The sequence below is a fragment of the Pristiophorus japonicus genome, chromosome 6 (assembly GCF_044704955.1).
Source record: "Pristiophorus japonicus isolate sPriJap1 chromosome 6, sPriJap1.hap1, whole genome shotgun sequence".
NCBI lineage: Eukaryota > Metazoa > Chordata > Chondrichthyes > Pristiophoridae > Pristiophorus > Pristiophorus japonicus.
In genome coordinates, this window is record NC_091982.1 from 32,105,903 (window position 1) to 32,130,902 (window position 25,000).

Here is a 25,000-nt window from a genome sequence, read left to right on the forward strand (position 1 = left end):
TCTATCTATTCTATCTTTCCTGAACATTCTATACCCTTTCTATGATGTATTCATTTCCAAATCCTGTGGTAAGTCATGCTTCTGATTATATTCCAGCTCTCCACTGCTACAACACTCTCTAGTTCACAAATATTGTTTTGAATGCTAGAAGCATTCATGTGCATACCCCTTAATAAAGATTTGTCTTCTCCTTTTTCCTATGGATCTGCCTGTTGCTGAAAGTTGCAACTAGTATTATTCTTTGGACTATTATGTTCGAGTATATCTGTTTACTAACATCAAATCTTATCAGTTTAAAATGGGATCTAGCCCCGCCCTTCCCTTATCTTGTTTCATTGATTTGGATAGCCATTTCCACATTCCTTGGTGGTCTCATGCTTCCTGCCCTATTAAGAGGCAACCCATTCTTGCTAAGCCATTTCCTCATTCCTGGAACTAATCCCAGTTTCTTATGTTATTATTGTTACAGCATTTTGCCAGCCATTTGCTTACGCCATTTCTTTACCTTTGCATTTAACATGCTCAGTAAATGTGGAGCAGCAATCAACAAAGCAAACAGAACGCTGCTAAATCAGCAGAGTACATGCAGATGATGTCATGCTAAAACTATAGTGCTCTGGTCAGACCCTAGCTCGAGTCCTGCCACCTGTTTTGGGCACCAAAACACAAGGGCTGTATAACGTAAATAGCCATCAGACTGATCCCTCGAGTTAGAGCATTGATTTAGAAGAAAGGAATGAAGACATTTGGACTCTTCTGCCCTGAAAGGAGGTGAATGAGAGGTGACCTAATAGAGGTACACAAGATATTAAAGGGTTTTGAAAAGTTATTTCCAGATCACTATTCTAAAGCATGCCTTAGAAGTTGCACAAAGGGGCGTAGTGCACACAGGTAAAAGGGCAAATTTAGAACTGATGTAAGGAAGTTTTTTTATGTCTTGATCCTTGGAAGGTTTGAGTCTCATATGATTAACAGTTAAACAGGTATGGTAGTGAAGGCAATACTTTAGAGACAGTGAAGAGACAGTCAGATGCTTTGATGGAGAACTGTAGGTTTTCTAGATGGAAGAGCTAAGGCAGGTAGAATGACAGTCCACATCTGAACATATGTTGTGATCCTCTGAACTTGGGAGGAATAGAACTGCAAATCTAGACACAGTTTTATATTTATCCCTGCAGACAATTGATACTATGCAACCATTTTCAAATGTGACCTCTGTTTAACAGGTGAACAATTCCAATGTCACGCTTTGAAGGGGATATTATTTTCACAGGCCTTTTCACAATGCCTGCTCTTTTATACTAACACTATAGATGTGTGAAGTTTAGGGGGGCGTCTCTTAAGAGATCATTATCTGGGATCTAGGTGTTAACACACACATATTTTGGTGTACTTCAAATATTTACTTTAAATTGGCATTTTTCAAATATACCAACAACCACACGAATAAATACCTCTCTGTGACTGCAAGACAGTAATCTGGAGCAAAGCTCATGTGATCTATGTTGATTATCTGACCCCAATGATTGGATTACTCTCTTAAATTCATTGAACAGAATTATACTCATATTATTCATACTATGAATAATATGAAGTGCAAAATGAAGTTACCCCAAGATTGTCAGTGTCCATAATTCTGTTGACCTATAACCTCAGGAAATAGCAATCTTGGAATGTAGGCCATCAATTAATATCATTAGAAACAAGGAATATTAATTTATAGAGTAGGATCTCTAATATTTATCGATTATTCTTTGTAATCAACTGCAGACAAAACCCTTTCATGTTTATGTTATAAATTTACTTTTTGAGAAGGTGGCAGAATATTGATAGTCAAGGTCTTGTGTACATCCAACTGAAATACAGGACGGATTTTACTTTTTTGGAGTTACATAAATTTAGACCAACCAAAATAAATTCTAAACACTGACTTCTGCCAGTGATTAGATATAGACATTTGTTTCAAATATACCAAACACCATTGGATGTGTGTGGTCATTAGAAATACACAATTCTTTTCACTTTTCACAGAAGCATAGTCTAAATCATTGAGAGGATCAGAAGCCATGCTCATAAAAAACATGTGGCATCTTAACACCAGAGGCAGGCTGATGAACAACATGATTTATTTTACGTGTTTTTACGTGTGCTTTGCGTGGGTGCAGTTGGAACAGATGCATGAACTAAAAACATGTAAATGTATCTGCAGTTAGCAACCAACCTCCCCATCCCACTCCCTGAAAAACAAACAGAAACCCCGATAGGCCAGGTCATTCCTTGTAACATTACTGAGGTACCCTAAATCAACTTGTTAATCAGACCACTCGTTCTCATCCAGTTCCGAGTCATCATCAGACTCGCTGTACTCTACCGCGATCCGGCGAGACAGAATGGTCGCCACGTCATTCCCGACCGGCTCCTTCTTTGCTTCTTGCTCTCGTTGTTCTTGGACTTTCCGAAGCTGAATTCCTGCAACGGACAATGAGTTTGGGTCACAAGGCTTCTGACCACAATTCCTATATTTGAAATTTTAAAGGGGGATACTTTGCAGGAATTATATTAACAAATTATATGGTATAAGCTTAATAATTGCTAATTATAATAAGGCAGGAATGTAAATGATTCCAGAATTAAGTTGTGAGGAAATGGTAAGGAAGGTGGGTTTGTTTTCTTTGGAAAAGAAACTTCAGGGTTGCCCACTTGAAGTTTTCAAGATTATGAAAGGAATTCACACATTTAATCCAGGCAAACCATGGTGTAGGGGTCAAACAGCAAGGAAAATGAATTAAAAATAAAGAATTCAGGAATAAAAAGGGAAGTCTGGGGAAACTCTTCTTATACAAAGGGTAATATAATTATGGAATGGATTACTAGGGAAGGCCACTTTAGTGGATAATATAAATGGGTTTAAGAGGTAATTAAATGTATTTCTGGAGCGGGAAAAGCTTGAGGGATATGGCGAGAAGCAACGTTCCCACTAAGCGGCCGAGCAGTGGTCTGTAGGTCCCGCACAGGCTGCTCACAGCTTTTAAATTGAAGAAACTACATGTGCGTGAAAATCTGAATGGGCCACGCAGCCGCTTAAAGGGATGCGCACAAAAAACAATAGAGAGAATGTTGGTAAGAAGGGGTTAAGGTGAAGGGGTTAAGGTGAAGGGGCTAAGATGAATCAAAATAAGACAGACCTGTTGGGCCTGTTTCTAAAAATTAATTCTGTTAAAATAAGTGCAAGATTACACTGCTATTAATTACACTGCTATTAATTACACTGCTATTAACTGTGACCTTCCAGCTCAGGTGACGGCCTGAGTCAAATTGAGCTGAAGCCAACCAAGGGCTCAGCCAATGAGTATCCACTCTACAAGGATGGGAATTGGCATTCTTTTTGTTATTACAAACCAGTTTGAAGCTGTTAATCATCTCTAACTCAGCGCCAGTAAAGTATTTCTTATATGAGAAAATTGTTTTTAAACCTAGCTTGCCTCATTGGTTAAAAACACTAAATGGTGTGATATCGACCCTTACAAGCCCAGAAAGTCCCAGGTTCAATTTGTACACTGTGCTGTAGCCATGGCCTGGAGAAAGAAGAGGTGCACCTGACTCTTGCTCTACATCAGCTCACTCAAATCAGTGGCTCACGGACAAGGGGAATCAAGGTTGTATGCCCATTGCAATGATGTTGTGCTGGTGATCTATCATGCTGTAAAATCACACCATCCTTCACATTCTCAGTCTATATCACCTGGACAGTGTGTCCACATTTATGCAGACTAAATACCAAGAATGTTTGAACTATCGACTGGACATTACACTGTAGGAATGCACATTTTCTTAACTGGAATAAAGCTGCTCAATCTGATGTAACTGCTAAGCTATCAATTATCAGTCACTTTGAGCTATTTGGAGTTTAGCATCATCAGCAGATGCTGATATAGCTGGTTTATAGGTTATAGATAAAGCGATGATGAAGTTTCTCATAGAGGGCACTTAAAAGACCAGATGCCTCTGGGTTGCTCTAAATTTATAATTTAGTTAAGACTACATGCCACTCACCTCTTCGAATAGCAGCAAGTAGGTCACTTCGAGCATCACTGATTGGCAATAGAGTTGCCTGGGCTTTCTTCATTTCAATCGCAGAGAGTGATGAGGCAGAGTGCAGCGGAGATGGGACCAAAAGGGGTGGGCCAGGTGGAGGAGGAGGGGGTGCAGCAGGAGGACCAGGAGGAGGAGGGGTATAAGATAATGGGGGTGCAGGTGGGGGAGGTGAAGGGGTGTATGTGCGGCCCACAGCTGCCACTGAACTGAGTGCAAGAGGAGGAGGTGCAGAAATAGGACTGTCGAATGCAGTCTGGGCTGATGGAATGAGGGGAGGGGGTGGAGGAGGAGGAGCAGGGGCAGGTGGTATATAGTAATCTGCCAACTGCACTGGCTGTGCACTGTAAAAAAAATATATATATATTGGAAATATTAGTCAACACTTACTTGATAGCTAAACATCACAGACACAGTGGGCAACAATGGAATAACCAGATAAAATTACAGGAAACTGATGAAAGAAATAAAATGGGTATTTTACTGTTTTCATTGTCTATTCTCTTTATACAATGGATACAAAAATACTGTTTTCTAAATGAAGTTTAACTTATGTTTTCTTTAGTTTGAAAGGGGAATATTATTACAGAATTCCCACATTTGCTCTTCTGGGTGGGTGACCAGCTTCCAGCAACCCCGTTGGGGTTTTTGGGGCCAGTTTCGGCGGGGTGCGGAGCATTACTGCCCGGGAGAGGTGAGCCAGTGTGCAATGCGCCTGGTTGCGATACCGGCTCGATCTTTGACTCCCGCCCGACCCGTAGCGCTGCACAGAATGCCCTGCTGGAAAAGCCTGTGAAAACGGGCATTCCAAGCCATAGCAGCTACAGTGAGGTAAGTAATGCCAACCTCAGGTAAATGTGATTGTTTTTTATTTTATTTTTTTGTGATTTAATTTGTGATGACGTGGGCTATGTATTGGAAATGTTTTGGGTGTTTTTTTTCTCCCCAGATCTCTCTTACAGCGCTCCCAGGCCAACTCTTTAGCTCGGGATTTTCACCTGCTCAGCCGGCCTAGTGCCCTAAGAGAGGTGTGCTCTGACCCACACTCAGGGCCCAGCTGCCCAATTTTGCTGACTGAGGCTCAAACTATTCCCAGGTGCAAACTTTACTGCCCCGCCGCCATTACCGCCCTGAAAAGACCAAAGCTGAAAATCCAGCCACATAGAACCATAGGCATTTACCACACAGGAGGCCATTTGAATGATTGTATTTGTGCCAGCTATTTATTAAAGCAATCCAAAATTATTCTCATTGCCCTACTCTCTCGCCATAACCCCATAACCTTGCATCTTCCTCTGCTTCAAATATTTATCCATTTTTCCCTTAAAAGATGCAATGGTCTCTATCTCAATCGCGCCCAGCAAAGCACTGCACACGCCAACGACGCTGTAAAGAAATTTCTCCTCACCTCTCTACTAACTCACTTAGTGATAATTTTAAATTGGAAATCTCTCGGCAGTGACTAAACTCTCTGCCTTTTTTAAGGCCTTTTCTACCTGCACTCCCAATTTAAAAAATCTATATTTCTCATATGTTCCTGAGTTGTGGGCAATACTGAAAATGCTATATTTATTGTCCATCCCTTGTTGATCTGACAACTGAGAGGCTTGCCAGGCTGATGACTATAAGGGTTCCATTTAAAAAAAATTTGGGCAAACTCAAACCATTGTTTTAACAACAGCATAAAACTGTTCCTCACTCAACACTAGCTGGTAATTTCACACTGAATTGCCAATGGATGCTGGTGGAGAAAATAAAAGTCAGATTGGTGCAATAAGGGTTCTTGGGTCAGAACAAAGGGAACTTAACTCTGCATCTACCTGTAGCTGACTGGACTTGAGAGTGGCTGATGCTGGCACTGGGGTTCCAATTCCCCCAGCACTAATATCCATCGCTTTGATGAGTACAAACCTAATTTTAAAAAACTTTTGAAACAACCACGTTATGACAGCTGGGTGGCCCAGTGTATCAGTGTGTAACACTCTGCACCAATGGGTAGTTGGATGTAGGTTTACTCCAGGATTCCCTGCAACAGGAGTTCCTGAACTTAGGTATATCACCACAGAGTGGCATCAAGCAGAGTGGAGGCTATTCCCCAATGGAAAGGAGAAAAGTCAGCTAACTGATTCAGTCGGCCCCACTCCTATGTACCCTTAGTGGCAATCCTGAGACTGGGCCAGGCAAAGATGTGATAGCAAGTTGCCTACTTTCAGGCTCACTCGAGGAGGTTAGGGCACAGCAGGGTATTAAAAAGAAACAATCGATGATTGTATTACAAATCCTACATGTGACCAGATGCACAGTGCTTGATCTCACTGAAGTTACTTTCAGCACCATGGTCAGAGATTCATATTAGAACAGTTCTTATCATATTGCAAACTATAGTGTATGGGGAAATATGAAACTGTGCACTGGAACTGTTCTCCCTCACCATTACATTTGATCCTGCATTCATTTGGGTTTTGGGACCCTTTTCATTTTCTTCAGGCTATTGTGCCTGAATAACATTTAATTATTGATAAGATAAAATGCTTCAGATTTCTAAGGTAAACTATTCTTCAGAATAAAATTTTGCAGCCTGATTAACTGCTTTATCAAGTCTTGCCTGAAAAATGGAATAGATTACCAAGGAAGGCCACTGAAATAAAAGGCATAAATGGGTTCAAAACAAGGAATTGAGGAATGTATTAAGAAAGCAGCTAATGGGATTAATCGATGTGAAAAGTATGGGACATATTTGAGCCTAAGAAATGTGGGCGCATTCCAGGGATCACAGAGAGTGATCCCTATGCCTAAATGGTGAGGCCTAAGGCATCATGATGTTGGGCCTTGGGCCACATTTTCATGGAGCTGGTGAGCTGCAGAGAGTAAGTCAGCCCAATGGGAAAACACTATGGAAGATCGGGCCACTGCTGGCGCTTACCTTGACTTCCTCAGGTAAGTGAGGAAGGGGAATGACCGGAAAAAAGGGGGCAATCAGCTCAGTTGGCCAGGGGGAAGTAGCTGCAATTGGGGCAGGGGGGCAAATTAGTGGTGATGAGGCGGGGAATTCGGTGACAATCGAGGGGGACACGGGCTGGAGTTGAAATCGGTGTCCATCGGGGGGGATCGGTGTCCATCGGGGGGGTGGATCGGTGTCTATCGGCGGGATCGATGTCCATCGGTGGGGGGGGGGGGGAATTGGTGTCCATCGGGGGGGGGGCGGGGATCGGTATCCATTGGGGGGGGTATTGGTGTCCATCGGGGGGGGTCGGTGTCCATCGGGGGGGGTGGATCGGTGTCTATCGGCGGGATCGGTGTCCATCGGTGGGGGGGGGGGGGGGGATTGGTGTCCATCGGGGGGGGGGAATCGGTATCCATCGGGGGGGGGGGATTGGTATCCATCAGGGGGGGGGGATTGCTGTCCATCGGGAGGATCGGTGTCCATCGGTGGGGGGGGAGAGAATCGGTGTCCGTCGAGGGGATCGGTGTCCATCGGGGGGATTGGTGTCCATCGGGGGTGGGGGGGGGATCGGTGTCTATCGGGGGGGGGGGGTGGGGGGGGATCGGTGTCCATCAGGGAGGGGTGATCGGTGTCCATTGGGGAGGGGGGATTGGTGGCCATTGGGGAGGGGGGATCGGCATCCATCGGGGGGATCGGTGTCCATCGGGGAGGGGGGATCGGTGTCCATCGGGGGTGGGGGGGGAGACACAGTTTCCATTGGGGGGGGGGACAGTGTCCATCGGTGGGGGTGGCAGTGTCCATCGGGGGGGGGAAGGCAGTGTCCATCAGGGGAGCGGGGGACAATGTGTGATGCACATTGAATGTGCAGCCAAGAGAATCACTGATTCAGGCATGGGCCCTCTACTCCAATTTTTTAGCCTTTACCAATATGGCGAGTGGCACATTTCTGGCTCGTAATGAGAATGCGTTTCCTGCCTGCCATCTTGTAGGCTTAGGAGGCCATTTAACACCCGAAAAACAGGTACTGCACGTCTGAATTTCTAAGACCTGATGTTTTAAGTTTTGGCACAATTTCCTGGAGAAATGATCAAATTTACTAATAAAAAGCATCTCTCTAACTGATGTGTGCCCATGTTTAACTGAGCTGGATGCAGTGCCTTGTAGTTGGCGAAATAGAATTTAATCTTAGCATCATCTGCTCAGCATCCCTTCCTGACTTGCATAGTATAAAGCTACCAGCCTGGCTCAAAGGAGCAGGGAGGTCTAACTGCAGTTGTACAGGGTCTTAGTGAGGCCTCACCTGGAATATTGTGTTCAGTTTTGGTCGCCTAATATGAGGAAGGATGTTCTTGCTATTGAGGGAGTGCAGCGAAGGTTCACCAGACTGATTCCTGGGATGGCAGGACTGGCATATGAGGAGAGACTGGATCGACTGGGCCTGTATTCACTGGAGTTTAGAAGGATGAGAGGGGATCTCATAGAAACATATAAAATTCTGGGGACTGAACAGGTTAGATGCAGGAAGAATGTTCCCAATGTTGGGGAAATCCAGAACCAGGGGACATAGTCTAAGGATAAGGGGTAAGCCATTTAGGACTGAGATGAGCAGAAACTTCTTCACTCAGAGAGTTGTTAACCTGTGGAATTCCCTGCCGCAGAGAGTTGTTGAGGCCAGTTCATTGGATATATTCAAGAGGGAGTTAGATATGGCCCTTACGGCTAAAGGGATCAAGGGGTATGGAGAGAAAGACGGAAAGGGGTACTGAGGGAGTGATCAGCCATGATCTTATTGAATGGTGGTGCAGACTCGAAGGGCCGAATGGCCTACTCCTGCACCTATTTTCTATGTTTTTAAGTTTCTAAGTCTCATCGAAAGAGAAATAATATCAAGAAAACAGCGAAGTCAAAAATGTAAAATGATCTTTCCTTCGCCCTAGCTTTTAGCTATTTACTTTTCTCTTTTAGTAATCACTACAATCCAATAGTCAGCGCGGTCTCATTTACCTGTAGTCTTTAAGAAGTTGGGGTCTTGGCCCATTGAGAGTAGCCTCAGCAGGTTGCGTCAGGTGGGGCTGCTGCGCTCTGGTAAGTGAGGCTTGCCTAATGTTTGTGGCAGGTAGTCTGTATGCACGATCCTGTACCTGGGTTACAGCTGACAAAAGCTCTTTGTTGTCAGGTACTACATAGGAAATGGAGACTGCAGACTGTTGAACTGGGTGATTGGGACTAGCAGGATATGAAAGTTCTCCGACGTCTGATACATAGGACCTGTGGGGAAAAATTATGAGCAAATGCATTTTATCTTGAGAATTGTTGGAGAATAAAACATTTTTTTTTTCATTTCTTCCCAGGCTTCTTATCACCAGGCTTCTTAATAACCGAATCTTCTCACTAGCTAGGAGATCAGGAGTCTAGGGTCTGGGGCATTAACTTGCAAAATCAGCCAAATTCAAGCTGAGCAATTTAAATGATCTTCAATACTCCCTCTAGAACCAAAGCAAAATATATCCATGAGACAAATAAGTTTCATTGATATATCTGGGATTTTCTGCAACCTTCTAGTTGGCCTTTTTGGATAGCTCACACCACAATAAGCCTCACACCACCAGTGAACTTAATACATTACACTTAATGCAAGTTGGTAAGGATTTATTTTAAAATGCCAATATTACAGGACATCACTGAAGTCATCCTCATGTTTAAGGTTAGATAACCATGTGGATAATGCTGCGCCAGTGTTGCCTGTCTTGTGCTATTGCTACTGCTAGTTTAATTGCCATTCTGCCCTGCTCCTTGTATTGTCTATCCATCTTGGTCTTCCTCTTGGTCTTTAGTTTTTTTTTCTCCCAGCATAATCGTCTTGGTCATCTCTCCTCTCCATAGCTATATGTATAAAGTATTGAAGCATTGTTCTCACAAGACGATGTTATTCTTTCAGGCGCCCATTACTCCTCTTTCTATGGAACTTTGTGGATCATTCCATGTCATCATATCCCAAAGGATTGCAACATTTGTGTGCCTACATTATTCAATTCCACACTTGATGTCTCTGGAGAACTACTGGCCATACAAAGGCTAATTTTCCAATCTGAATGCTGAAGTGGCAGGATTGGAGCACAGTGATCCAGTGAGAGCTTTCATGAGATTGATCGAGCTAAATATGCATAGTGAGCTTGTGACCTATGTACCTGACAGCAGGTGGTCACTATCAGTACGGGAGTGGGACATAGTATGGGAATGGGACATAGTATGGGAATGGGAGTATGGGAATGGGACATAGTAAGGGAATGGGACATGGTATGGGAATGGGACATGGTATGGAAATGGGAGTATGGGAATGGGACATGGTATGGGAATGGGAGTATGGGAATGGGAAATAGCATGCAATGGCATTCCATATTACTTTCCAGAAGTCTCATTAGTTCTTCCGGTAATGCCTTTATCCTTCCAAATCTTGTTCACCATTCTCACTAATTTAGTACTCATCTCTTCTAAATGCTTGTTCTGGTGTGTGACCCAGTAACCCTATCTGTTGACTTGTTGTTTGATCCTCTCTAAATTTATTTATATGTTTGTATCTATTGGTTCATTGCTAAAAATCATTGATTTTATTTTCTTAGCTTTCTCTTTCAATCCATAACAGGTGCTTACAATAGCCAGTCTGTCCACTGGTTCCTTTAGTGTGGTCTTATTTTCAGCTATGGGTACTACATCATCTGCATATTTGAAGTTATTAAACTTGTGGTTTCTGACTTCCATCCCTCCTTAAAAGTCTTTTGGGACTACCCTGCTAATCATCTTGAAGGAAGAAAACTATCCTTGTCAGATAAAAGTCAGTTTTCTCACTGGAACTGTATTTCTCTATCTTGCACACATTGACTGCTATCAGTATGGTGCTGCCATGTAGTATGAGTGCTGTGAAGCTGTATTTTGTGTGTATCTCACTCTGTGGTGTTGGTGCAAGCACTCACTTTTTCCAACTAAAGGGCCATTCACCCATTTCCTATATGTTCTTGCAGATCTTAGTGAAAACTCATTATTTCATTTCCTCCTCATTTAATCAGCTTTCCTATGATATCAGGCGAACCTCCTCAACTTCTTCAAGGAAGTGACAACTCAAGGGGACTGTGGTAAGCTCCATGACATGGTGTACCTCGACTTCAAACCTTTTTTTTCATAAAGTTCCACACAAAAGACTATTGGTTAAACTCAAAAGCTGTAGGAATTCAGGATAAATCTTGGGAACGGATAAGAGTCTAGCTGAAGAGTAGGAAACATCAAGTACTCATTAGAGGAGTTGTATCGGGGAGGGGGGCGGGGCTGAGTGAGTGCCCCAGAGCTCAACATTGCTACCACTACTGTTTCTAATTTACATAAATGACCTGGATTCAGAAACCCAATGGCAAGTGACCAAATTTGCTAATGACACCAAACTAGGAGGGGTAATGAATTTGGAGCAAACATCTCCATGGTTATCAGGTGAGAGAGATACTGTAATACACTGAAGTGAAGAGTGCAAACAGAAATGTGGGGTTAATACCATGTGCAGTGCAATTTCATTAAACCTAATCCAGCGACAACAGAAAGTTCCTATTCTGCATCATTTAAGCTGTAAGAGTTCTACCTGGTATCTGGCGACACTGATCCTTCAGAAGATGTTGCGTGGTATGGTGATGGAGAAAACCTGTGATCAGCTCTAAATTCTTTGTCGCGCCCCATCACATCCCACTCTGGTCGTCGGGTTCGAGCTTTACGCACTTTCTTCACCTCACGAGTGGCATCTTCCACCAGTTTCTGTTCCTAAGGGGAAAGAAGTTAAAATTCAGAAATTGTTACACAACGCAGTCTGAGCACTGGTTGCCAGGTGAGCATTTCGCCTCTACGAGCTGGTTTAGAATGAACAAGAGGAGGAGATAGAGGGAGGGAGAGGGAAGGAGGGAGACAGCACCAACCCTTCTAACCTAAAGAAAATTTTATGGTAAAAATTAAGCCAAGTTAGGATGCATAAGATGCAGCTAAATTTACTGGGAATTCAGGTGTTGATTTTAGGTCCTTGGGAGCTGTGAGTTGTCACAAGCACATTGTTTGGAATAAAAAAATTCGTAATTTATTCAGGAGTGAAAGTGGGTTTGTTGGTGCATTATACTCTGTATTAAAGTTGCAGATCCACTTTAATAACTTGCATGCTGTACTCCAGCTGTTCAGTAGGTGGCGGACAAAAAATATGGCACTCGCCATGTTTCTGCTGCAACTGTAAGATCCCATAAGGCCTCTTTGCGGGAGCTGGATTGACAGTATATTAATGCAAATACTAACAACCAAATTTTGTTCCAACAACATTTTTAAGAAATAAATCTGGTAGCATTTCAATGAAAATAAAGTTTACGGGCAGTTTTTTTTCAATCTACATCATACAGTCTCTAAATTGACAGACTGCTTGTCCGACATCCAGTTCTGGATGAGCAGAAACTTTCTCCGATTAAATATTGAAAAGATCGAAGCCATTGTTTTCGGTTCCCGCCACAAACTTCCTTCCCTAGCCACTGACTCCACCCCTCTACCCAGCTTCTGTCTGAGGCTGAACCCTAGTTCACAACCTTGGTGTCATATTTGACCCTGAAATGAGCTATCGACCACATATCCGCAGCATAACCAAGACCGCCTATTTCCACCTCCGTAACATCGCCCGTCTCCGACCTTGCCTCAGCTCATCCACTGCTGAAGCCCTCATCCATGCCTTTGTTACATCTAGACTTGACTATTCGAACACACTCCTGGCTGGCCTCCTACATTCTACCCTAATTAAACTTGAGGTGATCCAAAACTCGGCAGCCCATGTCCTAACTCGCACCAAGTCCTGCTCACCCATCATCCTTGTGCTCGCTGATCTACATTGGCTCCCAGTTAAGCAATGCCTCGATTTCAAAATTCTCATCCTTATTTTCAAATACCTCCATGGCCTCGCCCCTCCCTAACTCTGTAATCTCCTTCAGCCCCACAACCCCCCGAGATATCTGCGCTCCTCTAATTCTGGTCTCTTGAGCATCCCTGATTATAATCGTTCAACCATTGGTGGCCGTGCCTTCTGTTGCCTGGACCCCAAACTCTGGAACTACCTGCCTTAACCTCTTCGTCTCTCTACCTATATTTCCTCCTTCAAGAAGCTCCTTAAAACCTACCTCTTTGACCAAGCTATTGGTCACCTGCGCTAATTTCTCCTTATGTGGCTTAGTGTCAAATTTTTTGTCTCATAATACTCCTGTGAAGCACCTTGGGCCATTTCACTGCATTAAAGGCGCTATATAAATACAAGTTGTTGTTGTTATTAGTTTGTGTTCCCACTTTCTCTGCACATTGCACTAACATTTCTGGTTATTCAGTTGTTCCCCATACACAAACGAGACTGTCTAGGTACCAGTCATTTGTGATAAATAACTTTCCACTGAGTAAGGTAAAAATCACCAGTTTCACAGTTCCTGATTTCTGATTAATACTGTCAAATTATCAGCTATGAGCACACGTCAGTTGCTTGCAAATGCAACACATACAGCGCTCTCCACACTCAGCTTCCCGCATCAATCCAACCAGACCCTCCAGTAATTGAATGTGTGATTCAGTACTTGCAGCCCTGCTACTCCGTGCAACCTCTTGTGCTCACAAATCTATTTACTTTGCTGCCTGGATAAGCAAGCCAATTTCAGATCAAAGTGAATCAGCCACAACCTGGAACCAGACATGTGGAATAAAACCTTCATGAAAGCACATTATTTTTGAAAGGCAAATCTTACTGAGAAGGTCTCAGGTTCTATTCCTGGTGTGTGCTGAGTAAGCTGGTCTTAGTCTGGTTGCCAATATAGAGTCCACACAATTGGCCTCAGCATCCCGGAGCTAGGCAGGGGAATAAAATCCGCCAAGCTACCAGCTCCTGAGATGGAGTAGGCTACCAAAGAAGCAGAAAAATTGGGAGAGAGTGGGTCACGGAAAAAAAAATATATCAGAAGGATGCGCTCCATGAAAAAACACACTGAAGGGTTGTGTAACATTTGTACGCACATCGGCCAATTGTTACCCTGCGTCCATCTCCCAAGTGAATTTTTTTCTTAAATTTGACAAATTGAGAAAACAATTTTCTGAAGTTTATGTGCACTTAAAGCTTCTGTTTAGAAAAAAAAAACAATTTAGAAATGAAGAGACTCAAAGCCTAGTCATAGGGTTTTAGTCCTCAACATTAACAGATTAAAAAAAAACAATTTTCACCAAATATTAAAAGGATTCTGCAACATTCTTGTCACAAAAATCTGTTCTGATAAAGGGTTCTGAACAGGACCAGCCAATAGAACATTGGTGACCAGCCACAGGCAGGTGGGACTATCCTCAGGAGAGCTGGAAGAATTGGAATCGACTGCAGGAGAACCTTCCCTGTAAAGTTTGAAAAGCAGTGGGCTACGGAAAGAGATGTACTGGGACACTTGCCACGTGACGGCTCCTGCGAATCCTGTTATGGGATGCTCATCACAGGACTGCATGACTGCAGGACTTCGGGTTCAGTGTGAGAAGACCTCCAAATGTGAGAGTCAGCTGGCCAGGTGCTGATTGCGAAATACAGCGGGAAGTTTACAAGGAGTTTAGGATGTTCAGAGGCCACCTGGATATGTCATGCAGTTTGTGGGGGTCGAGGGTGGAAAATTGGGGACCAAAAGTTGTTGGAGTCAAATTTATTACTAATTTTGTGATTGCTTTATGATTTAAAAAGAATGTTACAATGTTATTGTTAGCGATGGGTGAGTAACTGTGATGGAGGCTATCTTAGAATATTTTGGAAGAATTAAAATTTTGTACAATAAAATTAGTGACTGCCAAAAAATAGAAATTAAGCATTTAGAAGGTAAGAGAGACTTAACCAAAAAGAAGAAAACTGACTGACAGCTCAACATAGAAAACAGACTTGAAGTGCGCAATAAAAGTTATATAAAGCGTGAATGATGATGGCCTCCCATTCCTATCGTCTCTTTACTGAGAAATAACACTGTCCTCTGTATGGGCTCAATTTTCCCTAATGCCTTTTTTTTGGCTTTTTGCAAGAGTTACGCCTGTTTTTGGCCCCGACTACTCCAAAAAAATTACTAGCAAGTTTCCCCATTCTATTTTTTGAAATTGGCGTGCGCAGCCTGTCCTTTAGCTTCGAGGGGTGAAGCCTAATGTCTGTGCTGAAAAAACAATATTCCCTTTCTGCGCATGCGCGAAAAAAAAGGACGTTTTTGACATGACTGCTAAGGGCGCACATGCCCAGTACAGCTCTCGGTCTGCATTTGGCCATTTTTAAAGAGCCAGTTGTGTGTGAGAACTTTAATTCTCATTGGAAAAATCGGAGCTGCAAGACAATATGCAACACGGCTCAAGGACGAAGAATTTCTCACAGGATGAAATGGAGGCACTAGTTATTGCAATTGAGGCCAGATGGCATGAGCTGGACACCAGCAGAGGTCACATAAAAGTTTCACCAAAAGAAATGAAGAAACGCTGGAACCAACTTGCAGAAATTACTCTGCAATGGTGACCACCCCGAGGTCTGGAGACCAGTGTAAAAAGAAGTGGCAGGACTTTGGTCAATTAGTTAGTGGAAGTAATATTTTACTCGACAGCCATGATGTGTGAGGATTCTTCACCGCAGTTAAGTCCACTTATAGCCCAAGCACCCAAGGCCGCACCTCACTACTGGCCAAGAACGGGGAGACACTCATTAAGGACACTGAGGCAGTCAGGGCCCGCTGGAAGGAGCACTTCGAAGATCTCCTTAATCGAGACTATGCCTCGTCTCCATCCCACAGAATGCTACCCGCCACCATCTCAGCAAAACCCCAGCCCTGCATGAGGTAGAAAAGGCCATCCGTCAGCTCAAGAACAACAAGGCATCAGGAGCAGATGGAATCCCCGCTGAGACATTAAAGTATGGCGGAGGGGCACTATTGGCACAAATGCATGACCTCATTTCTCTTATCTGGAGGGAGGGGAGCATGCCAAGAGATCTCAGAGATGCCGTAATCGTGACCATCTTTAAAAAAGGGGGCAAGTCCGACTGTGGCAACTATAGAGGAATCTCCTCGTTGTCGGCCACTGGGAAAGTCATTGCAAGAATCCTCCTCAACCGTCTTCTCCCTGTGGCTGAAGAGCTGCTCTCAGAGTCGCAATGCGGATTTCGTCCACTAAGGGGTACAACGACATGATCTTCACCGCGCGACAACTACAGGAGAAGTGTAGGGAACAGCACCAACACTTGTACATGGCCTTCTTTGACCTGTCAACCGCGAGACTATGGAGTATCCTCCTCCGTTTCAGCTGCCCCCAAAAGTTTGTCACCATCCTCCGCCTTCTCCACGTCGACATGCAAGCCATGATCCTGACCAATGGATCCACCACAGACCCAATCCACATCCGGACCGGGGTCAAGCAGGGCTGTGTCATTGCGCCAACGCTCTTCTTGATCTTCCTCGCTGCAATGCTCCATCTCATGCTCAACAAGCTCCCCGCTGGAGTAGAACTAAACTATAGAACCAATTGGAACCTGTTCAACCTTCATTGCCTCCAGGCTAGATCCAAGGTCGGCCATCCTCTGTCGTCGAACTACAGTACGTGGACGACGCTTGCATCTGCGCATTCAGAGGCTGAACTCCAAGCCATCGTCAACACCTTCACTGAGGCGTACGAAAGCATGGGCCTTACACTAAACATCCGTAAGACAAAGTTCCTCCACCAACCTGACCCCGCCACACAGCACTGTCCCCTGGTCATCAAAATCCACGTCGTGGCCTTGGACAATGTAGACCATTTTCCATCCCTCGGGAGCCTACTATCAGCAAGGGCAAACATCGACGACGAGATCCAACAACGCTTCCAGTGCGCCAACCTTCGGTTGCCTGAGGAAGAGAGTGTTCGAAGACCAGGATTTCAAATCTGGCACCAAGCTTATGGTCTACAGGCCTGTAGTGATACCCGCCCTCCTATATGGCTCAGAGACGTGGACCATATACAGTAGACACCTCAAAGCGCTGGAGAAATACCACCAACGCTGTCTCCGCCACATCCTGCAAATCCATTGGGAGGATAGACACACCAACGTCAGTGTTCTCGATCAGGCCAACATCCCCAGCATTGAAGCACTGACCACACTCGACCAGCTCTGTTGGGCGGGCCACATTGTCCATATGCCCGACACGAGACTCGCAAAGCAAGCGCTCGATTCGGAACTCCTACACGGCAAGCGAGCCCCAAGTGGGCAGAGGAAACATTTCAAGGACACCCTCAAAGCCTCCTTGATAAAGTGCAACATCCCCACCAGCACCTGGGAATCCCTGGCCCGAGACCGCCCTAAGTGGAGGAAGAGCATCCGGGAAGGCACTGAGCACCTCGAGTCTCGTCGCCGAGAGCATGCAGAAAACAAGCGCAGGCAGCGGAAGGAGCTTGCGGCAAACCAGACTCCCCACCCACCCTTTCCTCCAACCACTGTCTGTCCCACCTGTGACAGAGACTGTAATTCCCATATTGGACTGTTCAGTCACCTGAGAACTCACTTCTGGAGTGGAAGCAAGTCTTCCTCGATTTCGAGGGACTGCCTATTATGATGATGATGATGATGTGAGTTGGCCAAACTTGCATAAATCTGAAAAACTGGCGCAGACATCAGGTTACGCCCCCATGACTTAAAAGAAAACAAACCTACAAAAATCATAACTAACTGAGTTACGCTGGCACAGAAATTTGGGGGAAACTTGGATATTTTAATTTACGCCAACAAAAGTGGCTCCGTCAAAAAAAAGGCAGAGATAACTGTGGAAAATTGAGCCCTAAGTGTTATTTCTCAATAGATATTAGGAATGGGAGGTCACCACTATCACTTCTTTAAAAAAAAAATCACACCACGACATAGAATTCTGATTCACTCCGATGTCCCTGTTTTTTTTCTATTTAAAGCATATCTCAAAATTTCCAATCTTTTCCCATTTGTCTTGTTAATTGGATCTACTCCTGTTGCAGCTCATAGCACAAATTTTGACTGCAGCTGTCAGTTGTAATGAAAATTAACCAGTGGCAGGCAAAGGCGAAACCCGAACTGTGAAACCTATCAAAAGAAATTCAATTCAAGGCCTCAGGAGACCCCTTCCTCCACACATATGCTTGTGAACATGAACACATTTTCACTTAACAGGGACACTGCTACTGCCAAAAGGTCTTGCAAGGCAGCTTCATAAATAGAGGTGTGTTTAATAATCTTCCCAATTGCATCATTACATTTATCTATTACAATTTGTTTTACTGATTTACTTCCTTCTTCCTATCGGTAATTCCTACTGGGCTATGGTTCAACTGGTGTCGACAGCTTCCAGAATCTTGTCCATGTGGTTATTTTTAACCTAGACACTGAAGGCTGATTTTAACTCCCCGATTATTGGAAAAGGAGCAGGTAAGCACTTAAAATGAAACGGATCCATTTCCTGCTCCTTTTCCACCGATCTGCGATTTTAATTCCGCGGGTTTTGGCGGTGTATAAGGATGGACTCTGGTGAGGGCCTCATTAATAAGCGCAAATCAGGGTTCCGCGACATACATGGAACACTGATGGAATTTTAACCTGCTGCAGCTGCCTCGCCGGGTATTGTTGTCGAAAAGCCAGCAAGTCTCACTAAGATAAGCCAACTGACTTCAACGGAGACTTATTTCAAGCGGGGTTTGAAACTGGCAGTCAACCTGACCCACCCTTTTTCCGCCCACGTTAGATTAAAGTGATCCCCTCAGTTTCACATCATACAGTAAATATATCCAGTGAGCCATTACTGTACTTTGCCTCCTAAAAAAAAAAGATAACTAAACCATACCACAAAGATCTTTACTGCATTTGTTCTGAAAACTTGTATTTAAATAGGGAATGCTGATTACGAGAGTGAGGAGTTGTATTTTCGCCAGTATAAATTAAAAAATGAAGCTATCAAGAGCAATTCATGTTTGCTGTTTAGGCAGCAGCTAAATATATTGCCCAGTAATTTTTTTTCTCTCCAATTTCTTTCCTAAACATATTGACTAATGGTACAAGGGGAGGGAGGGTGGTACGGTTCCAATGTGGAGTATGGTTCCAATGAGCCATTTGGTTCCAACGGGGGGTATGGTTCCAATGGGGGCGGTGTATAGTTCCAATGGGGTCGGGGGGGATATGGTTCTAATGGGGGATATGGTTCCAATGGGTGTTTTGGTTGCAATGGGGGGGGGGGGTATGGTTCCAAAGGGGGCTATGGTTTCAATGGGGGGGGGGGTATGGTTCCAATGGGAAATACTCCACTTGGCAGAAGCACTGAGGGTAGCAAGGGCACAGAATGTACTCTGGGTGGACGACTTCAATGTCCATCAACAGTGTTTTGGTAGCACCACTAATGACTGAGCTGGCCGAATCCTGAAGGAAATAGTTGCCAGACTGGGCCTGCGGCAGGTGGTGAGAGAATCAACACGAGGGAAAAACCTACTTGACCTCGTACTCACCAATCTACCTGTCGCAGATGCATCTGTCCATGACAACATTGGTAGCAGCGACCATTGCACAGTCCTTGTGGATACGAAATCCCATCTTCACACTGAGGACACCCTCCATTGTGTTGTGTGGCACTTTTACCATTCTAAATGGGATAGATTCAGAACAGATCTAGCATCTCAAAATTGGGCATGCATCCATGAGGCACAGTGGGCAGCAGCAGCAGAATTGTATTCCACCACAATCTGTAACCTCATGGCCCAGCATACCACTCTGCCATCAAGCCAGGAGATCAACCCTGATTCAATGAAGAGTACAAAAGAGCATACCAGGAGCAGCACTAGGTGTACCTAAACATGAGGTGCCAACCTGGGGAAAATGCAACACAGGTTTACATGCATACTAAACAGCGGAAGCAGCATGCTATAAACAAAGCGAAGCGATCCCACAATCAACTCAAAGCTCTGCAGTTCTGCCACATCCAGTTGTGAACGGTGGTGGACAATTAAACTACTGACGGGAGGAGGAGGCTCCATAAATATCATCATCTTCAGTGAAAGCGGAGCCCAGCACACGAATGCAAAAGACAAGGCTGAAGTGTTTGCAACCACCTTCAGCCGGAAATGCCGAGTGGATGATCCATATTGGCCTCCTCCTGTGTTCCTCACTATCAGAGAAGCCAAGCTTCAGCCAATTCGATTCACTCCACAGGATAGCAAGAAACAGCTGAGCGCACGGGATGCAGCAAAGGCTATGGACCCCGACAACATCCCGGCTGTCGTGCTGAAGATTTGTGCTCCAGAACTAACAAGCCTCTAGCCAAACTGTTTCAATACAGCTACAACACTGGCATCTACCCGACCGTGTGAAAAACTGCCCATGTATGTCCTGTCCACAAAAAGCAGGACAAACTCAATCCAGCCAATTACCACCCCATCAGTCGACTCTCAATCATCAGCAAAGTGATGGAAGGTATCGTCAACAGTGCTATCAAGTGCCACTTACTCACCAATAACCTGCTCTCCAATGCTCAGTTTGGGTTCCGCCAGGACCACTCGGCTCCAGACCTCATTACAGCCTTGGTCCAAACATGGACCAAAGAGCTGAATTCTAGAGGTGAAGTGAGAATGACTTCCCTTGACATCAAGGCAGCATTTTACCGAATGTAGCATCAAGGTGCCATAGTAAAATTGAAGTCAATAGGAATCAGGGGGAAAGCTTCACTGTCTGGATGCGTATCTAGCACAAAGGAAAATGGTTGTGGTAGTTGGAGGTCAATCATCACAGCCCCAGGACATAGCTGCAGGAGTTCCTCAAGGCAGTGTCCTAGGCCCAACCACCTTCACATGTTTCATCAATGATCATACCTCCATCATAAGGTTAGAAATAGGAATGTTTGTTGATGAGTGCATAGTGTTCAGTTCTATTCACAACTCCTCAGATAATGAAGCAATTCATGCCCACTTGAAGCAAGATCTGGATGACATTCAGGCTTGGGCTGATAAGTGGCAAGTAACATTCGTGCCACACAAGTGACAGGCAATGACTATCTCCAAAAACAAGAGTCTAACCACTGCCCCTTGACATTCAACGGCATTTCCATTGCTAAATCCCCTACGATCAATATCCTGGGGCTCACCATTGACCAAAAACTTTACTGGACCAGCCACATAAATACTGTGACCACAAGAGTAGGTCAAAGGCTGGGTATTCTACGGCAAGTGTCTCACCTCCTGACTACCCAAAGCCTTTCCACCAATTATGAGGCACAAGTCAGGAGTGTGATGGAATACTCTTCACTTGCCTGGATGAGTGCAGCTCCAACAACACTCAAGACGCTCGACATCATCCAGGACAAAGCAGCTCACTTGACTGGCACCCCATCCACCACCTTAAACATTTACTCCCTCCACCACCGGCGCAACATGGCAGCTGTGTGTACCATCTACAAGATGCACTGCAGCAACTCCCAAACCTGCAACCTCTAGCACCTAGAAGAACAAGGGCAGCAGGCGCATAGGAACACCATCAGCTACAAATACCCCTCCAAATTATACACTACACTGACTTGGAAATATATCGCCGTTCCTTCATCATCGCTGGGTCGAATCCTGGGACTCCCTCCCTAACAGCACGGAGGGAGTACCTTCACCACAAGGACTGCAGTGGTTCAAGAAGGTAGCTCATCATCACCATCTCAAGGGCAATTAGCTGTGGGCAATAAATGCTAGCCTTGCCAGTGATGCCCACATCCCAGGAACGAATAAAAAAAGATATGGTGCAATGGGGGATAAGGTTGCAATGGGGGGTATGGTTCCAATAGGGGATATGGTTCCAATGGGGGTATGGTTCCAATGCGGATTATGGTTCCAATAGGGGTATGGTTCCAATGGGGGATATGGTTCCAATGGGAAGTACAGTTCCAATGGGGGTTATGGTTCCAATGGGGGATATGATTCCAATGGGAGTTATGGTTCCACAGGTGGCCTCGAAGAAGTGGTCATTATTCATATGCTAGCCATGAATGAATCATTGTCGGCAGGTTATTTGATTGTAGAAGAGGTCATTTCTGAGTCCAATTCTGACTTCAAGCAAGGGTCTTGTATAGCAATCCAGTGACACGTAAACCAACTACACCCAACTGAGATCAGCTAACTCAGTACAAATTACAGATCAAATCTGAGACCATCCTGGCTGAGCAACAGAGACTTTACCTCAGCTATCATGGTTCTCTGATATTTATTTTTGATATCGCATTGGCACTGCCTCATGGAGTGATAAGTAACACTAATAGAAATGTCATGTTCACCCCTTATATACAACCAAACCTTGATGAAGCCATATCTGATTTTGCAAAAACAATGTGCATGAATAAAACAGAACTAATCAGTAAATACGTTTTTCTTTATAATGCACAGTGTGTTTAAGAGACAGATGTATTTCTTGTGCAGTGCAGTTGTACAGCTGTTTCAACCACCAATACATTGTGATACAATTCCCAGTCTTAGCTGTGCCTACGTGGGAAGGTGGAAAACAGCTGTGAGGTGCTACCCCCAGGAAAGAAAATGAGAGAGGGGTAAAGAAAGTATTATAATGATGTGCAATATTTTTGCACTGTGTTGTGCTATTTGAATGAATTGCTGTAATAAGTCAATGATTTAGTTTGAAACAGTGGATGAATGGTACAGATTTACTCATGTCTATATCCTAATCGCAGAATATGGAAATTACAAGTTTCATCTTTTTGAATCCAGTGTAAACTGATTTTAATGAACTAGTTTGTGCATTAGTGTTTTGTCTGTTATAAGCAGCTGTCTGATTTATCCCTCAGGACACAGTTACTAAGCACTGGGGCCTGCTGTAGTTTGCTGGCAAAAAGAGATCTTGGTGTCGTATAGTTGCACACCACTTTACAACTATGACTGTTGCTTCAACTGATCCTGACATTTACGATCTTAAGTTAACTCTTTTCTGATGCTTCTAATTGCTGTGGCTAGGCTGGGTAGGAGCTGTAGCAACATCCAGGATCACCTGATTCTCCCTGTGCAATACAGCACCACTCAGGTGTCTCATCCATTACAGCTCATCCCACTCCCACCCCGCATGGTCATTAGAAGCTTTCGAAGTGTGAACAGCTGATCCCAAATTCCTCAACTTTGGATCCCAAACAAAATCAACTGGTTCGAATGGCCACTAACTGGCCGATGAAAATAGTATTAGTGTCTGTTGTCATCATCATCATAGGCAGTCCCTCAAAATCGAGGAAGACTTGCTTCCACTCTAAAAGTGAGTTCTCAGGTGACTGAACAGTCCAATACAGGAATTACAGTCTCTGTCACAGAGGGGGCAGACAGTCGTTGGAGGAAAGGGTGGGTGGGGAGTCTGGTTTGCCGCATGCTCCTTCCGCTGCCAGTGCTTGTTTTCTGCATGCTCTCAGCGACAAGACGCGAGGTCAGCGCTCTCCCGGATGCTCTTCCTCCACTTAGGGCGGTCTTTGGCCAGGGATTCCCAGGTGCCGGTGGGGATGTTGCACTTAAAGCGCTTGCTTTGGGAGTCTTGTGTCAGGCATGCGAACAATGTGGCCCGCCCAACTGAGCTGGTTGAGTGTGGTCAGTGCTTCGATGCTGGGGATGTTGGCCTGATCGAGAACACTGACTTTGGTGCGTTTGTCCTTCATGAGGATTTGCAGGATCTTGCGGAGACATCGTTGGTGGTATTTCTCCAGCGATTTGAGGTGTCTACTGTATGCGGTCCACATCTCTGAGGCATACAGGAGGGCGGGTATCACTACAGACCTGTAGACCAAAAGCTTGGTGCCAGATTTGAGGGCCTGATTTTCGAACACTCTCTTCGTCAGGCGACCGAAGACTGCGCTGGCTCACTGGAGGCGGTGTTGAACCTCATCGTCGATGTCTTCCCTTGCTGGTAATAGGTTTACTATTGTAAGCAGTACTTTTACTGTCGAACTCCACAGATTTGATTTGGGATTCAAGGTTTTGTCCATTGTATGCAGTTGCCCACCATGTCTACTTCTGCTAAAAGTGAGTGGGATTGTATATAGAATCATAGAAACTAACAGCACAGGTGGAAGCCATTCAGCCCATTGTGCCTGTGCTGGCTCTTTGAAAGAGCTATCATACTTAATCCCACACCCCCGCTTTTTGTCTGTAACCTATAAGTTGCTAAGCCTCAGTTACTTGTCCAACTCCCTTTTAAAATTAGTTATGAATTCAGCTTCTACCACCTTTTCATGCAGAGCATTCAGATCTTGACAACTCAGTGAAAAAATGTCTTCTCATCTCCCCTCTAGATCTTTTGCCAAGGATTTTAAATCTATGACCTCTGGTTATTGACCCACTTATCAGAGGGAATAGTTTTTCTTTATCTACTCCATCAAAACCTCTCATCATCTTTAATACTACTATTAGATCACCTCTTAACATACTCTGCTCCAAGGAGAATAGTCCTAAACTTTCCAACCCCTCCTCAAAGTCCCTTGGTCCCGTGTTCAAATAAAATAGGTTTATAAAAAAATGTGAATCAGAGTTATAAGTGGCAACAAGTAGCCACAGACGCTGTTATGAGACATTAATTATGCAGAACAAAACCTTTTGTCTTCGTTTTTCCTTCCGTTTATCCTCTGTGGCCTGCAGCATCTTTTCTTTCCATAAATTGAAGAAATAGGAGGAATCTGTGTAAAATTTTAGCCCATCTTTTCTGTCATCCCTGCAACATAAAATGCAAAAACAAAGTGGAGAATCCTTTCACAAAGCAAAAGTGTAACACACCCAGCAATGCATTCCTCCTGATGGTACTTCCCCCAGCCCTTCACAGAACATGAACCTGTTCAGAATATAAAATATAACACAGGAATGTGCTGCAGAAAACAAACCACTACACTGCAAACCTTTCACATGATCACAATCACCCACTAGATCAAATGTCAGCAC

The 25,000-nt window shown here is 44.4% G+C and overlaps 1 protein-coding gene across 1 annotated transcript in view; it reads right to left on the minus strand.

Annotated features, from left to right (window-relative positions):
- Window positions 1-2,311: 2,311 nt before the first annotated feature.
- LOC139265109 (actin-binding protein WASF3-like) overlaps window positions 2,312-25,000 on the minus strand; it is a 105,191-nt gene continuing 82,502 nt past the window's right edge. The window contains exons 5-9 of the mRNA XM_070882014.1: window positions 24,659-24,776; window positions 11,661-11,836; window positions 9,041-9,304; window positions 4,054-4,436; window positions 2,312-2,469 (exon numbers count right to left, since the gene is read on the minus strand). Of these exons, the coding sequence (XP_070738115.1) occupies window positions 2,312-2,469; window positions 4,054-4,436; window positions 9,041-9,304; window positions 11,661-11,836; window positions 24,659-24,776 (1,099 nt within the window). The remainder of the gene's footprint in view (window positions 2,470-4,053; window positions 4,437-9,040; window positions 9,305-11,660; window positions 11,837-24,658; window positions 24,777-25,000) is intronic.